The sequence below is a fragment of the Haliaeetus albicilla genome, chromosome 8, assembly GCF_947461875.1.
Source record: "Haliaeetus albicilla chromosome 8, bHalAlb1.1, whole genome shotgun sequence".
Lineage (NCBI taxonomy): Eukaryota > Metazoa > Chordata > Aves > Accipitriformes > Accipitridae > Haliaeetus > Haliaeetus albicilla.
In genome coordinates, this window is record NC_091490.1 from 35,173,237 (window position 1) to 35,201,215 (window position 27,979).

Below are 27,979 nucleotides of genomic sequence, written 5' to 3' on the forward strand. Positions count from 1 at the left end.
AGGTAACCAAGAAGTTAGTTTGTTCCAAACTTCCTCAAGTCCCAAAGATGTATCATCCATGGTCACTCTGTGTATTTGTTGAGTCTGCTTCCAAATTTCATTCAGGTCTGTGCTAATTCTCCCTGTCTGATCTGTATATACACAACAACTGGCATTTATGACTGTACAAACTCCTCCTTGAGATGCCAAGACCATATCCAATGCCGTTCTGTTTTGAAGAACCACTTTGGATAAACTAGAAACTTCAACTCAGAAGGCTTGGATAGCATCCACTGTATAGTTCTCTGTCTTCTCAATGACTGCCTCCTCTGCTTCTGTAGGTATTTCTCCACTCACCAGTTTATCTTCCTGTAACAAAAATACTGATGCTTGGATATATTTAGATTCTGGTATCAGTACTTCTACTTCCCCCTCCTTAAATTTTATTTCTGCTTCAAGTTTTTCTAACAAATCTCAGTCTATCAATGGTTTTGGTGCACCTGGTAAATAAAGAAATTGGTGTGTAACCCATTGTTTTCCAATTTTGAACTTTAAAGGTTTAAAAAATGGCTTCTGCTCAGAGATTCCTGTTGCACCAATAACTCTTACTGACTCGATCCCTAATTCAGGTTGCATTGTATTTAAAACTGAATATGTTGCCCCTGTATCTGTCAAACACTCCACCTTCTCATTCCCCAGCTTAATTATAACCAGAGGCTCTGCTAGGGAAGAGTCCTCCAGTCCCCTCCAGTCCTCATCCTCTATTGCTAGGACAGGTGCCCCCGCTCCTTTCAATTCCAGCAAGGAAGGGCATTCATTTTTCCAATTACCCTTCTTCTTACAATATGCACACTGATTTTGTCCCACAGTCAGGTTTGCTACTCCTCGGCCTCAGCCTCTTCCTCTAAAACCACCTCTTGATCCCCCCCTTACTCCCCTCCTAGACACTTGCATACTCTCGAGTGCAGCCATTAATCTCGCATTCCTTCTTTCCTTCTGTTGATCCCTATTCCTATACACTATCCAAGCAATGTCCAACATCTTTCTGATATCTCTAGCCTCTGCTTCTCGCAATGTTTGTAACTTCGTCTGAATATCATCAGACGATTGTCCAACAAAGAAAGTTGCCAACTGACTTTTTCCTTCTTCTGATTCGGTATCTAGAGTAGTATATTCCCGAGCCACCTCCTTTAGTTTATTAAAAAAATCAGTTGGCAACTCTTTCCTGTCCTGCTTAATCTCATACAATTTAGACCAGTTTATAGCTTTTGGCATTGCATTTCGTATTCCAAACAACACCCACTTCTGATATCGTGCTAGCATCTGTCTATGCCTAGGATCATTAGGATCCCACCCAGGATCGGCAGAAGGGAAATGATTCTCTACTTGTCCTTGCAACATCCCTGAGGCTAACTGTGCCTGAATCTGAGTTCTCACAGCCCTACGAACCATGTCTCTTTTTGTACTATCAAACACCACCTGTAAAATAGCGTCAACATCCTGCCAATCTGGATTTTGCATTTTAACCATCATTCCAAAGGCATTTGCTACCTTTTCTGGATCATCCCGATAATTTCCTGCAGCAGCTTTCCAGTTATTCAGATCTGAAAATGAAAATGGAACTTTTACCACAACCAGTCCATCATTCCCAAAAGCCTGCCGTAATGGGGCTTGCAAGCCAACACCCAGCCTACTCCAAGTCCATTCAGCTACTAGAGTGTGACTGGCAGCTTCATCAGTATTTTCATCACTCTCATCCTCAGATTCCTTCTTACAGAGCTCAAATCCCTGCCTTGGGGCTCTCAGTCCAGGTGCTACCAGCATTTCCAAATCCTCTTCAACTTCCTCCTGAGTTAGCTTCAAACACCTCTGTCCAATACTACATGCGAACAACATCTTTTTAAAGCTTTTCCTTTATTCTCCTCCTTATCCTTTTCTAATGCCAACACCAAAGGATCAGAAGGGGCTACATTAATTCCACACTTCTTTTGCCACTGTGGATGCCGTCTTAACTCAAAAAACATATTTGCATACATTACTTCATCCTGCTTATTCTCTCTCCTCAAAAACAACATTAACTGTAACAATGTATTATAATTCAAAGCACCATTCATTGGCCATTTTTCACCACTATCCAGCTTATAGAGAGGCCACCATTGATTACAATATTTTATCAATTCTGTTTTCTTGGCTGACCCCCCTGGGGGTCCAGTGATTTGCTTCTGATGTTGTAAAACACATCCCAAAGGAGATTTCTTTAATACACCTCCAGTAGAATTTCCTGCATCCATTTCAATAAACAATTGCCAGGTGAGACAAAATTTATATACAAGGAATACTAAAATTGTTACAACAACTACACAGAATAATAAATAGGACGATCAAACAAAGACACAAACTTAAAAATTATTACAGTGGCCACATCCATTCATTCAACATTTCAAATGGGAAACATATCCCTCTGGAAGGAGACTTATCCTTCTTTTCTATCAAAAGGGAGACTTGTCCCTTGCTCATAGGGTACTTTCCCTATATTCCAACCCAGTGCACTCTAAGCCTGCAACTGATGGGTGGGTGTTACAAACCAAACATAATCAGAAAGAATGCCTTATACTCACAAACCAGGGTTCTTACTCCAAGCTCTTCAGTCCAGGGATTGAGGTCCCCTCCGAGAAACCCCTGGTGCCGGCTGAGGTCCCTGGGATCCCAGGATCCATTGAGGTTCAGGAGTAGGGTCCCATCTGGGTCGCCAAAACTGTTACCGTAAGTCGGCACTTCAGAAACTCGTAAGACTTAATTTTGGAGTTTTAGAAAGCAGGCATTCTTTATTGCAGCGCTCGGTACACGGGGGATCGCTCCACCTGTCGTGCACACCAATTCTTTCAACAGTTGCGATTATATACAAAATGGATATACATATTCATGATTTTTCCTGGAAATAATCAACATATTAATCTGAATTCTGGGAACTCATTAATATATGTAAACGTCCTTGGCGCAGGCACACTCGAGATCTTTGGTGGTCTTCAGGGGTCCTCTGGTGGTCTTCGATAGTCTTCCTCACTTGTCCCCTACTTGACCCTTTTCTAGTGATTCTGCGCAGTGGGACACTTTACATGTTTGATACAACTTAGCCTAAAGAATGTTCGTTAGTAACTCTACTATCTGTCTTTTCTTGATTTACATTCTTTTGACACAAACTATATTGACACTCTGAGCTAAGTTATCTGAAAAGGGCCTAAGGTTCTTATCTTCTCGGGGAACTGCAAGAATGACCAAAAGTAATTTGCTCTGGCATCTTACACATTTTGCAACGCAGGATTTCTTATCCACCACTAGTCAATATAACAAGGCCGCTGTGTTCTTTTCTTAACACAAGATGTAAAAACATCTGGTATCATAATCATGTTTTAAAGAAAAGGCAGATGCCTAGCAGTTAGCAGCGTACATCTTGTTGCTTTCTGTTGAGCTAGAAATGCTAAGCTGACCTGCAGAAGGACCTTCCTTTTTCTTTTTCCGAGCTGGCTGACCCCAGCACCCTTGGCCCAGGCATGTCCAGAACATGAAGTCACATCAGGACCTCCTTCTTCTGCAGTGTGTTGTTCTGTGCAGGGTTGGAGCTGGCAAGTTGGGGAAGCTCTTTTATCTAATATTTGTTAATGAAACTTGAAATGCTAACGTACTGTTTCCTCTTGGTGTTACCGTGGTAGTGACTGTGACCTTGCCATATCAGCATTTCTTGTTAAAACATCCATTAAAAAAAAAAAAACCACCACTGTTTTTAATTCTGTAGGATACAGGCTCGTTTGCCTTGAAGTATGAAAAAAACAAATCCTTAGTTTTACTTGGATTTCTGGCATGAAAGGGCATGGTAAATATTGCAGATGCTGATTTTGTTCCAAAAATCTTGAAACAAAAATCTGAAACTGTTAAGATCTTTTTTGCTGGTCTAGCTCTTTTGGTGTTAAATACTCTGAAGTGCTTTTAAATGTCTTACTGTGAGGGTTTTTAAGTTGTTAAATAAGAATGTTTGAACTTAAATTCACTACATCTGTATTTAGATCTTTACAAGCGTTGTACTGGAGAATTTTACTAAACAAAATTCACCGTAAGAATTACCTGAATACCACTCTGCGGTATGGACAAAACTTAATTCTTCCAAAATTCTGGGTCTTTGTACCTCTCCTAAAGTGGTGTCTCTGAGCATATGTCCGAAAACCATTTATGAGTTTCTCAGTAAAGCCCTTTGACTATTGGAGAGTTTCTAGTTCAAAATCCTGGGAAAGGTAGAGTATCTGTAGCTTTTCAGGAATGGAGCAAAGCAGTATTACCTGCTGTGATTTCTTCTTTAAAGAAAAGAAAAGAAAGCTCTTACTCTTGGTTATAAAAAATTGCTTCTTAGGCTTGATGAAGAATTTAAATAGGGGATGACATGGGCCATTCCTTTGGAAAATCTTCTTACTATTCATGAGTGAAGAAAGGCTTGCACACTTATATTTTTACTTTTTGCTACCATGAGTCTTGGTCCATTGTATGTATACTAAGTCTTGATGTAAAACCCATCTGGATTTGATAGCTTTCACAGTTTCCAAAAGGAGCAGAGCTTCTTTCTACAACATACCTTGAAAGAGAGAATGAGAAAAATTAATTCAAATTGGTCTTGAAGTTGAGGACAAGAAATACAAGGGCTAAAACAGACATAAAACCAAATCGCAGAATATTACTCTTAATCACTTCTGACCTTAGAATAGGAAAAACTAGGAATCAAGCTCTTAGAGTTTTGGAGAGAAAGAACAATAACCTAGTGGGAAGATGATGTAACCGAGGCCTTCATGTAAGAGGTAAAGTGAAGTCAACAGTGGCATTATAAGTATCAAACTGTGGCTTTGATTAAATGCTGAAGTCTTGAGTTCAGTTACTAAGAAAGGAAAATCCACATGAAGCAAATTCCTCAGTCTTTGCAAAAGCAAATGTTGCATGTGTTCATTCCTAAGGTACACAAACCAAACATCAAGTGAAACTGTAACTTGTCTCCAGGGCAGCTGTTACTTGTTTAACTTACCAATGATTATACTTCTGATAAAATGAATTTATTGTTAACAGTAATATATCATTCTAGAGTGTGTACATGTATAAATAAATCTATTTGAAATATTATGTTTTAGAACAAACAAATCTTGACAAATTAAGTATATAATATTTACTTACATATACTGAATATAATATAGTACATTCATTGAGCAAATAACGGAGGCTGAGTCAGTCTTACTGAGCTGCTGTGCACTTGCCTTGCTGGTGCATTTCCTAATAGGCTTGTATATGGGCAAAGATTTTTGAGTCCACTGTTTGATTCTACATGATCTTGCATTATATTATTGTGTAAGTTGCAGTGTTTGGGTTTTTTCACCTTTAATGACAAAACATGCCATTAGTTGATTCACTTCAGTGGATTCAGTTAGTATCCAGCAGAAATGGAAGTCAGGCTTGGAGAAAGCCCCTTGCCAGATAAAAACATCACGAATAGCAAGAATAGAAAACATTTGACTGCGTAAATGATGTTTGACTGTTCTGTTTCACAGTTCCATCACTTGAGCATCCCTTGTCAGAAGTGCCACTGTAAGCAACAGTGTTTTTATCATGCATTTTGGGGTTGCAGAATTTTTGTAGCCAGAGGATGAAATGCTGCTGGAGAGGCTCTAGGGTGTCTGCTGTAACCATGCCCCGACTGGCCAAGGCACACCAGAGTTAGACTGTGATTGCACACGTGTCAGATAAAGTGATGTTAGTTCAGGCTACAGAAAAATCTCTGACCAAAAGCATAATTTTGTTGTATTTTTTAATTTCCAATTTCTGAAATAGTGATCTGCTTTCCCTGGGGTGGAATGCTGGCTTTTCCAATAGAAAGTAATTGAAGTCTCTTGTCTCCAATAATGCAGTTCATTAATGCATTGGCTTCCTGCTCCTGTCTCCCTAGCCTCATTTCCCCACCTATATGGTAGGGGTCTGGTATTAAATCACTCTAAGCATAATTAGATTGAAAATAATTTCACTGAGTAGTTGGCGCCTCTCCTCAGGGCATTTGATTTTGCTGTTTTCTCTGGTTTTCTTTCCAAGCTTTTACTTGGTTTACTTTCTAAGCTTTTCCAGAAGTGAATCTTGCAATGGTCTTGTCTGCGTTCCTGCTGTTGCTTTAATGAAATGTTGAGTCTTTCAAGTGGTAGTTTCTGTATAATGAAATGCAGGGTTTCACATGCATCTTGTCACAGCAATTGTCTGCAGTGTGATGAGCTTTGCCTATCTCACTTACTGTGCATTAGAACAGTGTTGGGTCAGGGCTCATACATAACTTGGAAATCAGCCATTAATTCTTGTTTTAATGCAGCATTGTGTGCTTATCTCTGCAGACTAGAGAGTTACATCTCCCACATCTGGAAGCCTAAACTAGTTTTGCGCTCATTGCGCAATGTACTCTGTGGAAAAGGATGCTGCTATGGGGATGCACTTGTCTGGATTTAATCTGCAGCATTTAAAAGTTCTGTACAAGGATTTCCTTTCTATAATGCACCTATCTGGAGAACTTGATTTGAAATCAATGTAAAGTTTAAATGAACTAGAAGTCAGTAGCCTAGCCTTTTCAGAAGGTAGAACCCCTTGAAAGATTGGTAATGACTGTGGAAGTTGGGACAAAATATAGTCTTCCTGCAGCTTTATATATTTGTTAAGAGCTCATTACAACTACTGCTAATCCAGAGACAGTTGCCGAGTTGCAGTACCTGGAACGTATGCAGTAAGGAGTACCCAGAGGGAGCGTGTCTTGAAATAACTTCAGGCATACAAGTTTTGAGTATGTCCAAAGGTTATTTGTCTTCAGTGAGGTTTCATCAGGAACATCATTGCTTCTTTTATTAAGGAGGAAAGTGGCAGTGATTTGGCTTTTCAGGGAACATGAGGTTTAGGTAGTTCCCTGCAAGTAAGTTACCTCTTTTTATGCCCCACATTTTTTCTGTTATTTGCAAGGGATATGTGTTACTTCTAATAAAGTGATAACTCAAAAACTTCCTGACAATAGACGCAATAATTTTGATTCTTCTTCTTAACTATTCCTTTTTTGCTAGCACTGGAAATACAACTATTTAACTTCCTTGGGAGCTGACTGAGGTTAAAAGCCAGTAACTCTTTTCCCTTGTCTGCAGAACCTGAACTTCACTGGTTTCCGCAAGATCTTAAAGAAGCATGACAAGAACCTGGAGACGACGCGGGGAGCAGAATGGCGGGTGGCCGAGGTGGAGGTGGCACCCTTCTACACCTGCAAGAAGATCAACCAGCTTATCTCCGAAACAGAGGTAAAGATGCTAGTCTGTGTACTGCTCCTCTTTTAACTAGAAAACAATGTTTTCTTGCTCACTACTGATTCCTATAACATTTTACCCTCTCTATAGCTTATATTCTTCACCAAGACAACTATTAATTGATTTTGAAATGCCACTGATTTCTGGCATTGTTTACATAAACTTGTGTATGTTCTCTTCAGCTGGTAACTTTTTGCTCTGAAAAGCTAGTGCAGTGTTAGCTTGTATTCTGTAATAACTTGATGCAGCATGATGAGCCTTTCACATCTTTGTTACTGTGTATTAGAAGAGTATTGGGCCAGGGCTCAAATGTAACTTGGAAATCAACCGTTATTTTTGGTTTTAGTGCAGTACCATGTGCTTATCATTAGAATGAACTTCTGTGATGTGTATCTTTATCTCCTTAGGAAGTGGTGACCAATGAGTTAGAAGATGGAGACAGACAGAAGGCTATGAAACGTTTGCGTGTTCCACCCTTAGGAGCAGCTCAGGTGAGAGATCAAGTTATGTAGCCAAGCTGCTTCTCCAACCTGTCAAGGTGCCAAATTAGATTCAACATCTGAACAAAGTAGTGAAAATAATTGACATGAGCATGTTCCACAAATTGTGAGGTGGGGCATGGTCACGTAATCTGCTTTAGTTCCGGAAGACTTGGAAATAGCTTACTTGCTATTCCTAATGCATGCAGGCAAGGTAATGAAGGGATGAGATAAATAGTAAAAGGAAATTTGTGCTAATAATAACATATCTTAGTGTTTGTGTGGTCTGGAATATTTTTCAAAGGGCATTGAGATGCCCAAGTTCTGTTTCAACACAGCAACAACATACGCAAGAATATTATGCCGCATTTTCCGTTTGAAAAACTTCAAGAGCAAGAGTGCAATCAGGGATCAGAACATTGTATCCCTGATTTTAAATTTACTCTGCAAATTAATCTGACTTTGCTGATAACCTACTTACCCCACCTTAATTCCGCCATTGCTTTGTTCACAGCCTGTACCAGCCTGGACTACATTCAGGGTTGGACTGTTCTGTGGGTTGTTCATTGCACTGAACGTCACTGTCATACTTTCAGGTGGGTATCCTTGGCTGGACCCCGCTGGCTGCCGTACCTTGGTTTGGGTATGTTCTCATCACTTAGCGAGGTCCTGGATCTGAACTGGGTTGATCAGGATATTCTGGGTTAAATCAGCCTGAGTCAGATCACACTGCTGAGAATTATTAGTTCTGCTCAGTAATAGATTGTGGGTTTCTTCATGTTGTGTATGTGGATTTTGGACTTTGAACATATTATGGTTCGTTCTCCTGGTTTCCTTCTCCTTCTCGGAGGGGTATTCTGGAGGTGCAACATCCATGTAGAAAGACAGATTTCTGTTATCGTCCTGTGAACAGACAACCCTTGCCACCTTGAGAGGGGTGCTCGTAGAGCTTAAGTTTTGCATGGTACTGACTCCCTACAGAGAATGAGACCAGACATAGAGCCACGTGAGCACCATGCTACTCAGTACATTTTCATGTAGCAATTTCTAGGATTCCAATGTCTGGTGCCTATTAATGGAATTCATTGAATTGTTCTTGTTGGCAGATTTTGGCAAGATTGTTTAAAAGCTACAATAAATTATTGCATATCTCGGGCCTTGGTTTTATTCTGCTTTGTGCCTTCTGAGTTTGGACTCTGATTAGAGTAAAAGCCATGGTAGTACTGTAGAGTCAGATACAGTGCTTAATCACAAGCAGCTTTACTAATTGTGTGTGTGATTTCGGTAGTGGTGTAACTTGCTTAGCAGTCAGTACAAAGGAAAAGGCTTAACAAATGAACGTATGAGCTCTTGCATTAGGGAAAGCCTATGTCTGTGTTTTTGACTTAAAAGAATTTTTAATCAGATGCTTCTGTAATTGGATCCAGTCATCTCTTGGGATAAAATGTCTCTGTTTGAGAAGCTGTTTGCAGTGCTTCCTGTTTGGTCTTCCTATAGTAGAGGCAGGAAGTTGACCTGTCTGTGTGAAGCGTCTGTTTAACGTGTAGAAGCTGTTCTTTATTCATCGTATCTCTTTTTTTCTGTTACTTACATGTTTGATCTCTGTGGGAGATGCAAATATGAGTGAAGTCAGTTGTGTTTGCTTTATCTCTCAATATTAACAATGAAAAAGTGACACAGTTGAGAATGAATTCATAAAACTTACTGCATCTCTAAAGCAGATGTTACTAACCTAGTGTGAGTAATAGGTATGGTTGTAGCAGCAGACATGGTGCGGTATCTGTACGTTATTTCAGATATTGGGCAAAAACTGTATTCTAACTGCAAAGTGTTTTTTAATTGGGTATTACTTTGCTAACTTGTCTGCTACTTTGACTGAGAGAGGATTTTAGTGTTGGATGGGTAGAATCTGTGAAACAGCATTAGAACATGACTTCAATAGTAAACCACTTCTGTATTGCCTGATTTTAGAACTAGAACAGCAACATTTTACAGACACAAGTTCGTAATACCTTTGGGTCTGTTAAAGGCTGCAAATGCTACAGGTGGATCTCAGCGGGGTGTATGAATTTTGAGGCCTCACTGTTTCTGTATCAGCTTTCCTAGGTGCCAAGTTGAAAGTTCATGGAAATGGGCAGTGCCCTGTCTCTTGTTTGAGAATTAGGCTGTGATGCCATTGGGCTTGTCACCAGGGGCATCTTCCTCTCTGAGCATCTTGTTCAGAGCCTGCGCTTGCCGAAGGGACGAGTTGATCGAGTGTCACGTACCTGCTTGACTGTAGGAGGTGACTTCGCTTGTATTGCGTTTAAGTGGAAACAATATATGAATGGAAAATCTCTTTGCCTCAGGGCTGTAGTACAGAGCCCTGAACTGTGTTCACCTCGGGATGAACCTTTGTCTGGGTGTTCTGTCTCAAATAGCACACAGCACATCTGTCCTATTCTGACTGGTCATTTCTTATTCAATAGTTTTTGGGCTACTCTGTCCTGTTTGGAATCACCTCCCTTGGTTTTGTCTGCTGGTATTTCAGATTAAAATTTGAAATGCTGTTTTTTCAATTTCATGTTTAAGACTCATTTTTTTCAGCTTCTTTGGGGTGTCTGTCATTTCTGTCCAAAATTCAACTCTATTTTGCCTGAACCCAATAGTCTCTTTAATTTTAAATTTTAAGCAACAGTTCTTGAGTCATTGTTCCTTGCACAATTTTCCTCCATAATTTTATGTAGTATAAAGCACAGATGCTGAACTTGTGGAACTTCTTATGGCTATGCTATCTCTGAAGAAAAGTTTGAAAAATTGGCTTGTAATTTAGACATAAAATGTAGACATAATAAATTCTTAGCATCAATTCTGTAAAACTGCATGTTCTTTTTTTCCCCTTGTAAAAGGCATGTGGGTGAGAAACACTCAATGAAACTGAAATTGAGGGTTCAAATAACTGTATTTTATTTGTGCTTTTCTCATAAAACCCATATCGGGCAACCGAGGGACAGTATTTTGCAAAGAGGCTTGTGCTAGAGAAAGCTGCTGCTCTATAAGGCTGCTCATCATTTGAAATTAAGCAAATTTTTTTCCAAAACCCTGAAGACTGAACAAAGGAAGCAACAGGCTTTCCAGTATTGCTGCCTTATGTTGGGTTTTCTGTTTGGGTGTGGCTGGTTGTTATATTGCTAGTTATGAATATGTATTACATTACATTTGCATTGAGTTCAGTGATTAGGTGCAGTTTAGCATTGTTTTAAATGCTGTAATGGTGCTCTTGGTTTTGTGGGGAGCTGACGTATTTGTGTATCTGTCCATTGGGATTTCATCTCCATTAAACCAGAACATTTAAGTGCATATAGTCAAGATTTATGCTAGTGCTGTCCCTTGTGCCTGTAGTGTGAGACAGGGGACTTAAGATGCTGCTAATGACCTGACTACACCAGCTGGAGAGTAAATTTTCCCCAGAATACTCCTAAATCCTCTGACAGGCTAGGCAAAAAGTTCTCCACTTGCTGGAATATGCAGGTGCATATGAGCATACGGTTTTCATGGGGTACAGCCAAACATCTGGGAACCAGCATAAAGCAGTGGAGCACAGCTTTGCTTGGTGACATGACTTGTGCTATCATTAAGGTCATTTCATTTTTGTGTTTGCCAGGTGTGGCTTTTATAGATGGACCAAATGTGTGGCCACTGGTGAGAATCTATAGAGGTGGCTTTCTCCTGATAGAATTCCTCTTTCTCCTGGGTATCAACACATATGGCTGGAGACAGGCTGGAGTGAATCACGTCCTCATCTTTGAACTCAATCCCCGCAGCAACTTGTCCCATCAACATCTCTTTGAGGTAAACAGAATAGATTGTAGGAGTGGTTGAGCTGTGCAGCGTATCAGGAGGATAAATCCTGCACTGTTTCCTGGCAAGGAGTTCTAATACAATTAGAAGAGGAAGTTGCTCAAGTCTAATTAGATTACAGGATTGAGCACTGCTCTCCCTTTTCTTATAATGAGAATTCATTGTAGGTTTCGGAGCTATATTTTCATAAGGTATCTATGTGTTTTTTCTATCTTTCTGTAGATTGCTGGTTTCCTGGGGGTTTTGTGGTGCCTGAGCCTGCTGGCATGTATATATGGTAAATTCACCTACATCCCTATGCAGGTGAATCCACTCATCTTGTATGGCTTCATGTTGCTTTTTCTCATCAACCCCACCAAAACCTTATATTACAAGTCCCGGTTTTGGCTGCTGAAACTATTGGTAAGTCTCAAACTTGATTTAAATAAATAATTTTTTTTTTTAAATGCTGTAGCTGAGCAGTAGCAGTTAAGTATATACAAGTGTCACTAATCTTCAGGAAAGAGGGATGCTTATACCACTGTGTGTTCATAGAGCAGACCTGATAAAGTATTGACTGCAAATGGTTGTTGAGCATGTGTTTACAGAAGCAACTGCTTGTCTGTACCAGTCTATCATTATCTTCATATTGCAGATAGCTACTTGTTAATCTTTCTATAGACAGCTGTATACATACTTTTGCACATACAGAAACACTCTGGTATCTTTACTTGTTTGTTCCTTACTGTAGAGAAACAGTTTGATTAGGAGTGCTAAGACAAGGCTGCATGGATGCTCCTCAGCCCAAACTGGGTGAGCACCAACATTGAGAGGGTTCACTGATGGAGGGGGAACCTTTGCAAAGGTTACTGCTTATAAAATTATGTTTGGGGGGGGGGGGTGTCAGCAAATCTCTTTCTGGTCTTAAACTATTTATTTTAGACCCAGCTCCTATTCTCCAGGTAAGATAAGTCTGGTAAATTGAATGTAAATATGTGTGCTACTTCAGTGTTCCAGTTATAGGTGGAAGCTCCAAAAGAACAGTTTTCAAACTTGTTGGATGGCTCATCAGTTTCTTCCCAAATGGCTGTTTCACACATTCATCACCACCCTGTATGCCCTTTTAAAATTGACTTTAATCAAGTGGGTTCCCTTGATACCTTATTCTTGCTGGAACTGCTCTGAGAACATTGGGCGGAAGAGGATTTGGCTGGCTGGCGTTATTCGTAGAATCATTTTAATGCCAATTAAAACAATTAACTTTATCTGGAACATGACAAAGATGAAACGTAGAATCGTGCTTCAGGCATGTGTGTGCAGGTATACACACAGCCAGTTAACCTCTGTGTGCTTACCTCTGTGATTTGATTTGCTAGCTTACTTCTATTTCAGTTTCTTCCTTTTCTGCCTTCCAGCATTCAGCCATCTCTCATAGATGTACCTTTAGTCCCAAGCCTCATTAGTCTTACTGCTGTCCCTTGGTGCTAGGGGAAGCACTGGAAGTGATCTAACCATATGAGCAATATCTGTGCTAATTTACCTTAATATCTTAACAGGGTAAGATTCTCAGTCTTCACAGAGCTCTTGGGCAGTTTCCAGGACCTACTCAATCCCAGCTATCTCTAGGCTATGCTGCAGTCTGCCATACAGCCATACCTTTGAGTGTTTCAGAGGCCAATTCATCCCAGGGTCTCCTGGGGAAAAAAGCTTCATCAAAATGCAAGATCGCCTTAACGGTGGAAAAATGACACAGTACTTCTGACTGTGTTATGCGGAAGGGGGAAGGGGAAAAAAGAGGCCAGACAAACCACATAAAGAGTAGCTGTTAGGCTTTTTTCTAATTTTTATTGTGTGTAATTGGCTGGCTGGGTGTATTTTATTTCTCCACGCAGTTGCCAGCAGCTATCTGGGTGAAAGGAGGTTTAAATAGTGCAATTCTTAACTGTGCTGTTCACGTAAATTTTGGTTTGGTGAGTGTTTTTCTTCACATGCTTGATATGTTTCATTTCCAGCCAAAATGAAGTCTGACATATCAGGTGTAGCAGAGCGTTACCGGCACCTTCAGTTTTTCTAGAACCAAATCAGGAGCATACTTCAGTGTGTTGTAGCATTTCCTGATGGATCTGGGAGGCTTACTGCATCCACCCGTGATCATGAACAACTGCTTGTTGGTACTTATGAGTGGGATCTCTTTTGATGTTCCCTGAGGGACTGCAAGTTACAGCTGAATTGATCTTCCTCCGAGTGAAAAAATTTAGTTAGTAAGTTTAATTCCCATGCCAGGCTCTTCTTTCTCACCTGCGTGCTTAGGCGAGCATTCTTTGCGCCTTTGCTGCCAGATGAGAAGCCCATGAGTGCACTTGTGTAGGCTGAGGAGAGCAGCTTGCCGGGTGGAATCGGATCTGAGCACAGGGGACAGCACAGTGCCTGCTTGCCCACGCTCTCCGCAGGGTGCCAAAATGGTGAAACAACTGCAGGGAGCCTGTCTGAGAGAGGTGAAAATCTAGGAAGTGTTTAGCTCCAGCTCAAATATCTACCATCTCAGCACTTACTAAAACTGCAGTAATCAGCACCAGGGAGTCTGGGCTCAGATTGTGGAACTGTTGATACGTAATTGCAACCGATTACGTGAAACTGAGGTTCAAGTCCAGCTTTTGGTATTTTGTGACTTTATTCTTGTGGCCCATCTTCTCCCGAGGATGTTGCAGACACTTCTCAGCTGGGAAGCGAGGAGTTGCCTGTGGTACCTGCCAGCAGGCAGTGCCCTCCGCTGCCAGCACCCTCTGGCAGCTGGGCTGCAGCTCCAGCTGTGCTCGGACAGCCTGCGGCAGCAGCCGGAAACCGCGGTGCCTGACATGCGGGGTTGGAAGGGTTCAAATGGCAGCTCGGGTTCTTGAAGGTAGTTGACTGAGATGCCAGTGCCTTAGCTAGGTCGTGGACGTATATGCTGATGCCTCGTCTGCTGTAACCTTTGGGTGGAAAGCTTCTACTCTCTTAAAAATTTTATGCTGTCATCTGACAGTGCCTAGGTGTCTCTCCCTAAATTAAATAACAACATGGATTTTATTAATTTCTTCTTTTTTCAGGGAGACCTGTCTGTAAAGCAGTTTTCACATTTCATTTGTTTTAGTTAGTCTTTGTTTATGAAAAAAAAAAGTCTATGATGAAACGGGTAAAGATAGTATCAGGGAGTGTTGGTAAAATGGAGGAAGGACCTTTGAAAGAGAAGGCTGGTGTGGCTTCTCTGACCTCTGCAGAAGCTGTTCTGCAGCTGGACGGCTTTGAGGACAGACCTCCCTAATGGCTGGCCCTGTTTGAGTCTTTGTAATAGGTGCTGTCCTATGTGAGCACAGTGCTTTCTAGGTCAAGATCCATATCTGCTTTATGCCGCTAAGTCTTAATCCCCTATTTGGCTTTGAAATTTAGGACCAGAGTCTTAAATTGGCATTACAAGCTGATGGGAATGTGTCAGTCCTTTCCCAGGTTTCTGTAACTGTGCACCCTTCAGGTTAATAAAGAGAGCAATATAAAAGATCAGTGTTAGTCTGTGCTTTCATTAATTTAAAGGTTCATAAATCTCTGAACTACCGGATGGTGCTGGTGCTGTCTCTTTGACAAATTGGCCGTTAGTAACTATAACTAACCGGGTAGAGAGAGTTGTAATCAAAGGTAATGGACCATGAAAACTGTCTGGTTTGAAAGTAGCAAAACTGCTGTTAAGGCTTAGAGAGAAAGTGGACTGCAATTGAGGGGGAGTCTAATTGACAGTCAATAGGATTTCCTCAGCCCTTTCTTTAACTCTTGCCCTGCTAGAGGCTTTGGCAGATCCAGCAGTAATAATCGTCACTTTTACAACTTCTAACACCGAAGAACTACTAATGTGTTAAGTAAACTGAGCCATGATCAGACTAATGGCCGTGCTGAGGGTCTTGTCGTGGTTTAACCCCAGCCAGCAACTAAGCCCCACGCAGCCGCTCACTCACTCCCTGCCCACCCCCCCCCAGTGGGATGGGGGAGAAAATCGTGAAAAAGAAGCAAAACCCGCGGGTTGAGGTAAGAACGGTTTAATAGAACAGAAAAGAAGAAACTAATAATGATAATACTAATAAAATGACAACAGTAGTAATAAAAGGATTGGAATGTACAAATGATGCGCAGTGCAATTGCTCACCACCCGCCGATCAACACCCAGCCAGTCCCCAAGTGGCGATTCCCTGCCCCCACTTCCCAGTTCCTATACTAGATGTGATGTCCCATGGTATGGAATACCCCTTTGGCCAGTTTGGGTCAGGTGCCCTGGCTCTGTCCTGTGCCAACTTCTTGTGCCCCTCCAGCTTTCTCTCTGGCTGGGCATGAGAAGCTGAAAAATCCTTGACTTTAGTCTAAACACTACTGAGCAACAACTGAAACCATCAGTGTTATCAACGTTCTTCGCATACTGAACTCAAAACATAGCACCGTACCAGCTACTGGGAAGACAGTTAACTCTATCCCAGCTGAAACCAGGACAGTATATAATCTAACTGACATGAAGTGTGAGGGAGAAGTTAAGTGTGGAAAATGTCAATAGATATGACAATGCCTGAAAGAAAGCAGTGATCAAAATGAGGAGCAACAGGAAAAACAGAGCTGTGTAGAGCTCTTACACAGAGACTGGGAGTTTCTGGGAAAGAGCTCAGCTGGAGGAGACTGGGCTCTTCTGCCAGTAAAAAAACCGAAAAGGTGGGGGGACATGAACCGTTGCCTGCAGGAGGAGGAAAGCAGGAATGTTATTTGTACTAAAAGTGAGGAGAACAGTTATCTTTTTGTCAGCAGGAGCGAAAGGTCAGCAATAAATCTTTGAGCGTTTCTGTTATTTCCATATTTGTTCAACGCTGTGATGTCCTGTCACTGCATTTAGATGTCTTTGACACTGTCATGAATTACTGTTTTTTTTCCTGACAGTTTCGAGTGTTCACTGCTCCCTTCCACAAGGTAGGCTTCGCAGATTTCTGGCTGGCTGATCAGCTCAACAGCCTGGTTGTGATACTCATGGATCTGGAATATATGATCTGCTTCTACAGCTTTGAGGTTCAGTGGGAGGACAATGCTGGACTTCTGGCAAATACAGGTAGAGTAATGCTGGCAATCCAGGCTAACACGATCAAAATGACCTGAAAAACACTGAGCGAGGCAACTTCATAATCATCTATCTGTTTTGAAGAGGGCTACCAATGACATAGGAAATTGAATAATTGGCATTTCTTGTAAACACAGCATTAGAGAGATTCTGCCCTTTCTTACTTCTGTCCAGAGAAATGGAATTTCACATCCGTGTTCGTTTCCTAATCCAGTCATTTGGCCTGACATGTATATTCATCAAAGAATTTAGACACAGCACTTCTTGATTGGAAAGAGAAATCCATTTTCCTGGTATTGTTGTTTTATTTCATAGTGGTTTAACCATATAAATGCTTTTAGCCCGTTCCTGTTCCTCAGCATGAAAATGAGTTGCATGAGCTTGTTAACCACACTGTTCTGTGCTGTAGCCTGCTTCTTACAGGCTCCATCACAGTACCCTAAAGCAAAAGAGGATGGAGAAACTTCCTCAGAGCTTGTTAGTGCCACCTCTTATTCAATTAGAGTTGATGCTGTGATGCCAGGGTTGTGCGTGCTCTGCTTCTTCTCTCCTTTCTAGCCAGAAGAGCAGCAGAGTTGGCATATGAATTTTGACTTTGGCCTTCCCCGTGGCAAAATAGTACCTGTCTCCTCCTGGATCAGGCTGTTGTCTTTCCATTTTAAGCAGTGACTGCTGGCAAATCGTGTTGTCTGATGATTTTGACACTCGCTGAAAGAATTTGCAGCATGCTTCAATAAGCATCAGTGTTCACTTTGTTATTCCAATCTGTCCGATCTTTCTCTTCCCTTTAAGATAGTGTTGCAAGTAACTAAATATTTATTTATTAAAAGTAAAAGTAAAATAAATAAAGCAACTGAGTGGATAACAACTTGTCCTCTTCCAATCCAAACAGTGGAACGATAGTGCAGTGCTTTGGCATAAATATCAGCTAGTAACTTGTCTCCATTAGTCTGAATAAGAAACAAATGTTTGTTAGTCAGTGGGGTGTTTGGTTTAGATGTGCTGAGCGAGACAGCGTAAGAATATGGCATGCTTGGGGGTTCCAGGCAAAGCTGGGGTTTTCCTGGTCATTTCCTTAATAAAAAGAAGGCTTTCAAACATCAGGGGTGTGACACAATGTCATGTTGGTGTAGCTGCCTCTCACCCCAGTTGTTTAAAAAAAACAACAAAACAAACAAACAAACAAACCCAAAACATAAACCAACAAACCAAAACCCAAACACATACGAAAATATGTTTTTTCCTATTACAATATACAAGAAAAATGGGTCAAGGACATCTTAGGCAAAGTAGCCTTTTTGAGCTGTCCTATGGAGTTTGGGAATGCTCTCCCATTTATGCACAAAAATTCAGTGTTGAAGGCCTTTTGTAATTCCGTCCTTAATTTGATGATTCACAGTACTGCCAACAGCACAAAATAAATTTAAAAATAGATTATTTCTAATCTTCTTGCATGTTAATTATACTGGCAGCAGTGAAAGAGTTAGATGATGATCTTTCTGGATGTGTTATTGATGTCATGTCACCTGAATACCTCCAAGGTGGAATAAAGGGCTTCAGGATACTTTCTGGTGATGAGCTTCTCGCTGTTCTGGATGTGCATGTGCATAGTTTGTGTGCCTAAGTGTGAGACATTGATGGGGAATTGCTCTCATGTCAAGTGATATTACTCTTACAGAAAGGAAGATGATAGGAGTTCTTAAATGTACTAACTCTTTGTACCTGAAACTTTTTTTTTTACAGATAATCAGATTTGTTACAGCTACTCCTACGGAGTGAGAGCAGTTGTCCAGTGCATCCCTGCTTGGTTGCGATTCATCCAGTGCCTGCGCCGTTACCGTGATAACAAACGGGCCTTTCATCTAGTTAATGCTGGAAAATATTCCACCACCTTCTTCGTGGTGACATTTGCAGCCCTCTACAGCACTCACAAAGGTATTGGTTATTTCGGAAAACACTTGCAAGTCACAGGATTTGCTTTTTACAAGGGAGAAGCTCAGAATTTGGCATCCCATTGAAGCATGAACTTTTGTCTTTTGGCACCTGTGAAACATCTCGGTGGAACGGCAAAGGCCTGCCTAGCTTGCAAAGAGCATTTTAAGATCTTCTTTTAGGTATTTTTGGCATACCTGGTCTGTTTAGAACTGCACTTTTGGAGTGAGAGAGAGAATTTTCAGGTTTCTCTCTCAAAAGGAGAAAACTGAAATACCTGTCAGTTTTTTCTGTGAAGGGAGGCTGAATGGGAGATGTATAAGGAAAGAGGTAACATAGGAAATGCTTCTCCCTTGGCGTTCATGAATAGCTAACCTGGATCATCTAAATAAAGTCAGTTCATCATTCCTGAATGTGGGGAGATGTGCACAGTGCCGGGAAAATGCCCTCTCTGGATTTTCCTGTGTTTTTTTTATCCATGTTTTTGCTGCAGCTGGTAGGGAGTTGTTTCCAATCCATTTAACTGCAGATTGAGCTCTGATCCCTCAAGTTCCCCATCTCCCTGGAAACGACAATTACTCGATTCTGCTCCTGTTCTGAAGGAAAAAGCTTTTAGTTTCTGCACTTCAGGCAGTCGCCCTGCCTTTCATTGTTCTGAAGTCCTAAAAGCTGTATTCTTTCTTTTGAAGATATATGCCTTCTTTATCTCCAGAAATTAGCAACTGCACACACTCATGAGCCATTATCGTGAAATATGGTTGTGGTGGGGCAGGCAGAAGTGTTCAAGGCATGCTCCTAGTTAACATGCTGGCTTTTTGGAGGGGTGGCAGGGTTATTAGAAACCTTCATGTGGCCAAGAAATGGCTGTTTTGACATAACTGGGCCTGAAGTCACACCAATAATGTTTCTTAAGCCTTGCATTTTAACAGCAGAGAAGTGCGTTGGTGCAAGCTGGCTGAAGGCTGGAAGTCGGGCGCTCTGTATCTGGAGGTACATGGAAACCTCGTGTGGGAGCATCAGTGGTGGATACAGCGCCTGGCCCGTCTGTGCATCTCCTCCCCGCTGCTGTGTCCCCAGAGCTTGTTCCCATTTTAACTTGTTTGCTCAGTGACATTCTACAGCTCTTCAGTTCCAGCCCTGCAGTCCAGTTAGTCACTGCCGCCAAACCCCGAGATGAGACAAATACAGATTGCCTGGCTATAGTCACTGTTTATATGCTTTTATATACAGTGCCTACTCTGGGGAGGCTGACTAATGCTTCTCTTTCCCAGGGGGACACTCTGGCAGAGCCTTCTGTGGGAAGGTTGGGGTAGGTTTGGAACCAGAGAGGAAAACCAGCATCTGTCAAAATGTCCTGTTGAAGAATTTGACCTCTTTCTACTCCCCTTGAAGTTTGCATCTGTGCCAGTACCACTGACCCTTGTTCTCGTTGCTGCCATACATAACTGTTGTCTGCTCTTCAAGTCTGGCAGGGAGTGGGTTGTAATGAGGTGTTTACGAGCCAGGCACGGGGCTTGTTCCAGTTGCTGAGAGATGTTTGTGACTCCCAGCTTTTGTCTGTCCGGTTTTGTTAGTGCGACTCAATAGCACGTAGTTGTTGGTATTGAAAAAAATTTGGAAGCTTCATGGCCTTTGGAAATGACATGTTAGCACAGATTTTGTAAATGTCACTGGGCCTGGGCTTGTAGCTATTTTTCAGAGTGCTGCCTAAAGACCTTGCCGTGTCTTCCTCAGACCTGTAGGCCCATTCCCATCCTGCCATAAATGCACTTTCTAATATGCTGTACCTGTTCAGAATCCCATTTTATCAATGTGCTTTACATAGTTTCCCAGTTCTTTCTGAACTTGGAATCAGATGGTCTATCATCAAGTTGTTATGATGTTACTGTTGAAAATAGATGCACTGCTCGCCCACACCTTCTCTGTGTCTGCCTAAGGATAGCAGAGACAAACACTGATCCCTTACCTACCAAACATCTGTTGGGGGCTAGCCGCTTGCTGTTAAGAAAGCAAGCACTGCCCAAAACAAGTGTCAAATTGGTCAAGATCCTCGTTCCTTAGACCTGCTCTAAATTGCAGTAAGTAAGGAACCTGTTAATTGCTGTCGTAACAAGGGTTTTATTTAAACAGCCTTTCATGCCTGTGTTTGCAAGCCTATGACTTATACCTTTGGAATGACAGCTTTTGGCTGCCAGGACAAGAGGGTAATTGGTGGCCTTTTCTTGGGAGGTCAGGTAATGTACACCAGCGCCTGTTCTCCACTTGGGAGTCCTGGGAATGTCAAAGCCCTCTGAAAAGGCTTGCCTTCCTCCCTTGATTTGAACACTGAATAATTCGTAGCCGGTCTGTAGGTTTTTAGCTTACGTCTGCTAGCTGTGTGAAGCTGGACTGTGTGGCTAGGAGGGTTTGTTGGCATTGAAAGCCAGCTAATTCATACAGAGTGCACTTAGAGCATTCTTGTGCTGTGTTTCCGTATGCTTGTTGGAAAACAACTTGAACCAAACAAATGCACAAATGTTGTCCCACAAGTGGAGTTCGATACCTGGTGTGCAATAAGCCAATCTTACACAGAGAGCTGAAATATTTATTTCATGTTTGGACAAAGATGGGTGCGAGGTGATAATCCCACAAAGCTAGCACACCACACCGAAGAACTACAACATATTTATTCTGTTACATGGTTAGTAAAAATCCACCTAAATTTATGCTCATTGGTTAGTAATCACCATCCCTCCTGTTACTGGTTAGTTATATTTAAATTAGTCTTGCTTGCTATGTAAATTGGCACGCATGCTCCTTATAGGTAGGGGGGAACCAAGTCTTTTTGGTCTTGCATTGAGTTGGTGGTCGGATCTGCCCCTGCCGCCTTTTCCTTTCTCCCAGTTCATGCTTCTTTGGCAGTCATCCAGCTTTCAGTGCCTTCTGAAGAAGGATGTTTCCTTTTTATCAGTCTTCAGTTCCTCTTCAAGGGTATAGTTGTTAGCAAAGCATACCAAGTAAGCAGACCTGCGTAGCAAAGCTATCAGTAATGGTCCTCCTTAGAGGACAATGCATCATGTTTAACCCTAAATTAAACAGTGTCACCACAGCCTAGGCATTAACCCAAACATATGGCTACACAAATGCCACCTTATTATGTTTAAGTGATGTATTTTAGGCATATGTGGTACTCCTTTCTCCAAACCTCCTGTAGCGAAGGATCCCCCCCCAAGTAACACTGTGTACTGTGGGCTCTTGATGAGTGTCTCAGTTTCCCCAAAATATCACTGTTTAATAATTCATATTGCTCAGGCAGTGCATAATTCTGATTCTTTCTTCCCTCAGAGAAGCCTTTTCTTTACATTTCTTCCTTTTGATTGAGATGCAGAATGCAATTTTCTCTGCTAATTGCAGTTGGGATGTTAGACTGGTAAGATATCAAAGTAAATTTGGTTAAGTTTTCTCTCCCAAACTTGCAGTCCTGTTCTCCTAGGACTAGACTAGGTTTACAGAGTTAACTCCAAGCTATCATCTTAATATTCAGATAATCATCTGAATTAGTGAAGCTGAAGTGAGAGTAGCTACCCACAACAGTAAGACTGGAGCAGATAGCAGTTGTGCAGACGAGTGCTGACTCAAGCTGCCCACTTCACCACGGCTCAGAAACATGACCACATTTCAGGGATGACAGCAGCAACCCAAGGACAACTGTTGCTGAGCTCCCAAAGGAAGAATTCTCAGTATTTTTATATCGCTCAAAGGAATGGGAAGCAAAGGCCGCGTTCTGTAAATATAGTCCTGCGGGGTATGTTTGCACAGGCAAATGAGGCATATCTGTAACTCTAAGCTACCTAGCAACTGGAGTGCGTGCCGCCGGTCCCTGCCCTCTCACAGCACGGCTGAGCAGAAGGCTCAGCCCCCGGCTCTTTCCTACCCTTGCTTTGCCCTAAGAAGTTCAGGGCTGGCATTAACTTCCCTGGCAGTGCTGAGTAGTTTTCCCCAGTGCTAGCCAACTGAATATTGTATTGCCTTATTTAATCCCTGCGGAAACCTACATGGTGCTGGGGAAACAAATGATTAAGCCCAAGTCTGCAGTAGAATATTTACCCCAGGTGCAGTGTTGCTTTGACACACAACTACTTTTTGCAGTGTTTTTGCTCTGCCAAAAGCAGATGTGCTTTCCTTGACAAATGCACCACGATAGCTGCTTCTGCTTCAGTCCAGCTTATTGTAGCATTCCATGGGGATCCCTTCTTGTATAAAGTGTACTTGCATTTAAGAACTTATGCTGACATACCTAGAATAGCCAGCCTTGGTTTTGTTCCTCACTCGGACCTGGTTCAGGCTTTGTAAGGTGGGATTGTTATACTTAGGTGTTCAGCTCTTATGAGAAACAGTGCAACTGGAGTTGTGTTGTACTACTCTCTAAGAGCGCAGGTCACTTCTTAAGCTTTATACATCATTTATGCTCCAATTTTATTCTTTGTAAAATGAGACACATTTTGGTTTTGCTACTGTCTGTCAATTTTCTCTTGCCTTGATACCGTTGCTCACATGGTGTCATCAGAAATATCTGGCTCACATAGAATATAGATTTGGCTTCTGTGGTTGAAGAACCGAGCTTCTTGCATGCTTTGTACTCTTCCATCATTTTCTTGTTTTGTGGGATTTGCTGTTTCAGCATGAGCATTTGTGTGTTTACCTTGTTTTTTTCAGGAACGCGTTACTGAGCTTAAGCACAAGTACTGGGTTAAAATGGGCTATGTGGGATTTTGTCCTTTAACTGAAAGGAAAGATGGTTTATGCAAGTTTTCGTTGTCAGTTGGATTTACACACCTTATGCAATGAAATACTTGTGGTCGGGGTAGTATCCAGCTATTTATTAACTTCTGAATTATTCCAAAGTTAATCCATGCAGCCTGGAAACTTGAGTATGTGTCTCTTCTTCCAGGTACTCCAAATAAGGCTGCTGAACACTAGCTGTCATTGGCTTGGAAGTGCCATGGAGAGCCTTAGGTTGGTCTAAGATAATGTAACTGCCACACACTTTCTCATTAAACAGCCCAGGAAGTTGACAGTAATTAAAAATACAGAAGTTAACTAAATAGGGCTGTCTGTAAAGAGCAGTGTTTCTGTCTGTTTTCTCATCATTGCTTCAGAAGCAGACTTCTCCTGATGAGGTGATGCATAATTTTTTTGTTTTTTTCAAGCCAGCGTAAGAGAAAACTGTGAAGCTCCTTGCTTCGCCAAGGAAGAGACATGAACTGTCAAGGCAGGAGTCATCCTTCAATTAATGGGCTTTTGCAGGAAGATGTTGGACCATCCCTTGCTAATAGAGAGGTTCGACCAGGTCTGACCAGGTGAAGATGAATAGGAAATGTGCCACTTTTTGAAAATACAGTGGAAGATTCCCAGATCTTGTAACTGCTACCCACTCCTCATTAATCACAATGGCTTCAGCTGTTACCAGTGGTGATACTGGCTGGTGCAGCCAACTTCATGCTGGAACAGATTGCTGGTTGTCCCGCAGTCTGTCCCACCGCAGCTCCCCTGGGGAGGAGTATGATTTCCAGGGGAAGGATGTTGATGCGCAGCAGGAAGGGGGGAGAGATGGTGGTAACATCAAACTGTTGCACTGGGAGCTGCAGGAGGACACCTGACTACACCTTAGCTCTGCTCTTCTCTGTCAGCTGAAGTACTGGATAGTGGGTTGTGTTGCTTAGCCCTTGTTGCTACCATGTTAGAAACTGCAGGGTGCAACCCCTGTGGAGTGAGTTTGCTGGCAGGTGGAACAATAATTAACTGTGATCCTAAATGGTTACAGCAGCAGAGGAGAACCAGGTGATGTGAGAACTGGGACTAAAATAATTTTTACAGAAATCAGACATTGGTGCAACAGCTTATATAGTACCTCAACTGAGAAATGTCATTTCATTTCTAGGGTGTGGGGAGTGGGGCAAGGCAAAATAAGTGGAGATATAGAATTCAAGTACAAATCTTACTTTAAAAAAAAAACAACTTGAAAAAAAAAATTTCACAAAAGAATGAAGCAAGTGGCATTTGTGAGATCCTGTTCCCTGTCTTATCCCTTGTGTATTGGTACAAGATCTCCCATCTCTCCCCTTCTTTCTCAGTGCTGGAAGAGCTGTCAGCACTGTGGCAAGCCAGATCATTTGATTTAGGTGTCACAAGAGCCTTACAGAGTGCTTGGATTGACCTCTTGAAGTAAAACAAACTTTGTAATGGGATTAACTGGCTTCTTTCTTAATACTTGCCATTTTCGCACGGCTTGCCTTAGCACAGCATACTGGCAACTCCATCCGGATGATTATTTGGAGCCAAAACATGCAACGTCTGTCACATTGCTGTAAGCTAGGATGAATTTTTGTCTGAAACCCTGTCATCCCGTGCCCAGGAGGCCTTCAGTAATGAGTTGTGTTCATTAGCCAGTCTTTCTGATCCTTTCCATCAGAGCAGCAGCAGTGTCATTAGCGAAGAATTGCAGGCATTGCCATGGGCAAACATTTCCATCCTGGCCTCTGACCTCCTCCCAGCTTTGACGTGGGTCTCTGCAGCACCCTGAGCGAGCCCGCTTTCTCCACGCCGGCTTGTTAGCTCCTCTAATTGCTTAGACACCCGTCCCAGTGATGGTGCTTCAGGGTGGAGCCGGGAAGGGTCAGGAGAACCCTGGGAGGACCACCCTGGCCGGGACGGAGGTGCCGGCAGGAGCTCGCTTGCTGGCAGCCTGCGGTAAGTGAGCGGGGAAGGCGAGATGAGACGGCAGCCTGTGCTTGGCGAGGAGCCTGGGAGGAGGGGGTGTTAGGCAGAGTGATTTCAGGAACTGCCACCGCACCCCGAACGTCAGCACAAATGAGGCATAAAATCCCACAGGGAAATCTTCCCATGCTTTGTAGGTCTACAAATGTCAAGCGGGACGTTCCCAGTGCTGGCAGCCGCGCCGTGGGGGAGAGGCAATCTCGGCACCCTGCTGCTGCGTGATTCATGCGTTTGCTTCTCAAGATTGCAGCTGAGAGAGAGGTAGATTTTAATAGCTGGGATTTGGAAAGTGGACTAATAGTACCGTTTGTATCACTTAATATACTTTTGTGTTAAAGGTGGCTGGAGAAGCGGGAGCACTAATGAATAAGATGTAAGTAAAAAGGGTGGCCTACTGATATCTCATTTCATGGGCACTTAAGAGGGGGAAGCCTGACTTTTTTTTTTTTTTTTTTTTAATGGAACGTTTTAAGAAAAGCAACTGACTACACCACAAGTGATTTTCTTGTCAAATGTATGCAGGTCTGCAGTTCTCTGGTGCTGCAAGAAATCTAGGGGATGTGATCATCCGACAATATTTTTTTTAATTTTGATTTTTTTTTTTTGTTCCTATTATATTTTGAAGGAATCTGCTTTTGGATCTCAAAGCACTGTACAGGTAGCAGATGACATTGTGTCCCAATCCCTAAATTGTCCAACAAAGGCCCTGATTACCATGCTATTTGTTTCTGATTGTGAATCCAGATATTTTTATTAGCGAGACTGTTGGCAAATGCTTAGATTGGAAACCCCATCCTTCTCAAGGTAGCAGTTAAACATCCCCCAAGAACACTTCTCAAATGCTAGAGAAGCCAGCAGAAGAAGAATCAGATTAAATCAGTCATGACTGATACACTTCCTCCTGTTTGTAATTAAATCCCATTCTTCTGTTTGTGAGATACAAGCAATGAGATTGTTGCGATGTCTTGAAATTAGACACAGTCCTGTGGTCCTACAAACCCAATGCAAACCTGCAGAATATTTTTAGTCAAAACACGATTTGGGGATTTCCCTGCTCTACAAATGTAGAATTTAACTAGAAGAAGAAACGAGGTGTTGCCTCCTGACAGTTCTTCACTGCGCTGTATCTCGCTGCTTTGCTTTAAATTGTGCCCAGAGGCTATAGCAGAGGTTTGCAGAATCTAATGGGAAGGTTGTTCATATGAAATGGTTGGTATTTGACAAAGCCCATCCGTGCACGATGGCGAGTCCTCTGTGTGCTTCTCTGTGTTATTTGCCTTTTTACTGCATTAAGTCCACTGTCATGTCATGGCTCTGCCATTGATCAGTATTAAATAGTGGTACGTGCTGGCTGGGCAGAACGGCAATGCTGCTGCTCTTCCCTCATTTAGATGTATAATTACTGAGGGAGCAGTAATACTGCACTTCACGCAGTAAGGTGTTAGAGAAATGCTTTGGTATGTCATTCTGATGGCAGTTCTGTATGTAGATAAGTCACTTCTGGCTGTCACCCCCCCATGTGTGCTGAGATGGAGTTAATGGGCACACATCATCCCTAGGCTAACCAGGTGGCAGAAAGTGTATGCTCAGAACTTTAGTGTCTGTGCTTGGCTAGCACACTGTAAATATGTATTTTTGTTTTGGTTCTGCTTAAATCTGTGACTGGAAGGCTGGTCATCAAAGGAGACTGAATTTGGCGTGCCTTGACCAAGAGGTTTTTAATTGACGCTGGAGGCAGAACTGCTCTGGCTGGGTCAGTTCTGTCTGATGTAGCAGGGCTTACCTGACTCTGTTTCCTGATAACCTCATGCTTCTTACAGCTTTTATCATGGCTTTCACCATCAGCAGAAACCACAGCCAGCTGCAGTGGCTGACACACAAGGAGTGCTTATCGAGGGCCATTGTGCTCTTATCCAGATCTTCAATAATACATGGCATTGATTTTTGCTGTGTTGAATACTATATAGTGTTTACATTCCCCAGAATAATTCAGCAGGGTAAACAGATAGTATTCTTTGGAAGTAAAGTCAATAGTAACAGCGCTCAGGATAGTATTTGCTGTCTAGCTTTGATAGAAAGCAACCATTCCCTTGCCTGTGTTTAGAATGGGCTATAATTTCTGCAGAGTAGTACTCTCTCAGAATGCTAGTCAGATACTGTGTCCACTGAGGCTGGTTTTGGGATCCAAGATACTGTCTGTCAGCAATTTTTGCAGGCAGTAAATTCTGCTGCTGCAAGTGCCTTTTGGCTTTTTTCTGGGACTGTGGCCATTCACAGCTTCAGTTCAAAGGTGGAAGCCTTCCATTATTTATCTAGTTGACCTTCTGGAGCAATTTGTAGGTGTATTTGTGCAGAGTGTCTACTGGAATTGCCTTTTATAGGGTAAATTGAGGATGCTAATGGAAATTCTGTCATGAAGGCTGCAGATGGCTCCTGTGGTACGCTGCTTCCCATCAGCTTTGCAGCAAGTGGAGATAACAGGGCACTGCCAATTTGAACAGCCTCTGACATAGCCAAACACCTCCAAGGTGCAGACATGGTAATGT

General features: G+C 42.2%; 1 protein-coding gene across 1 annotated transcript in view; it reads left to right on the plus strand.

Annotated features, from left to right (window-relative positions):
- XPR1 (xenotropic and polytropic retrovirus receptor 1) overlaps positions 1-27,979 on the plus strand; it is a 119,888-nt gene that overhangs the window by 79,651 nt on the left and 12,258 nt on the right. Inside the window, exons 5-11 of the mRNA XM_069789732.1 lie at positions 7,173-7,322; positions 7,736-7,819; positions 8,322-8,403; positions 11,451-11,638; positions 11,870-12,049; positions 16,571-16,736; positions 18,489-18,680. Coding sequence (XP_069645833.1) covers positions 7,173-7,322; positions 7,736-7,819; positions 8,322-8,403; positions 11,451-11,638; positions 11,870-12,049; positions 16,571-16,736; positions 18,489-18,680 — 1,042 coding nt within the window. The remainder of the gene's footprint in view (positions 1-7,172; positions 7,323-7,735; positions 7,820-8,321; positions 8,404-11,450; positions 11,639-11,869; positions 12,050-16,570; positions 16,737-18,488; positions 18,681-27,979) is intronic.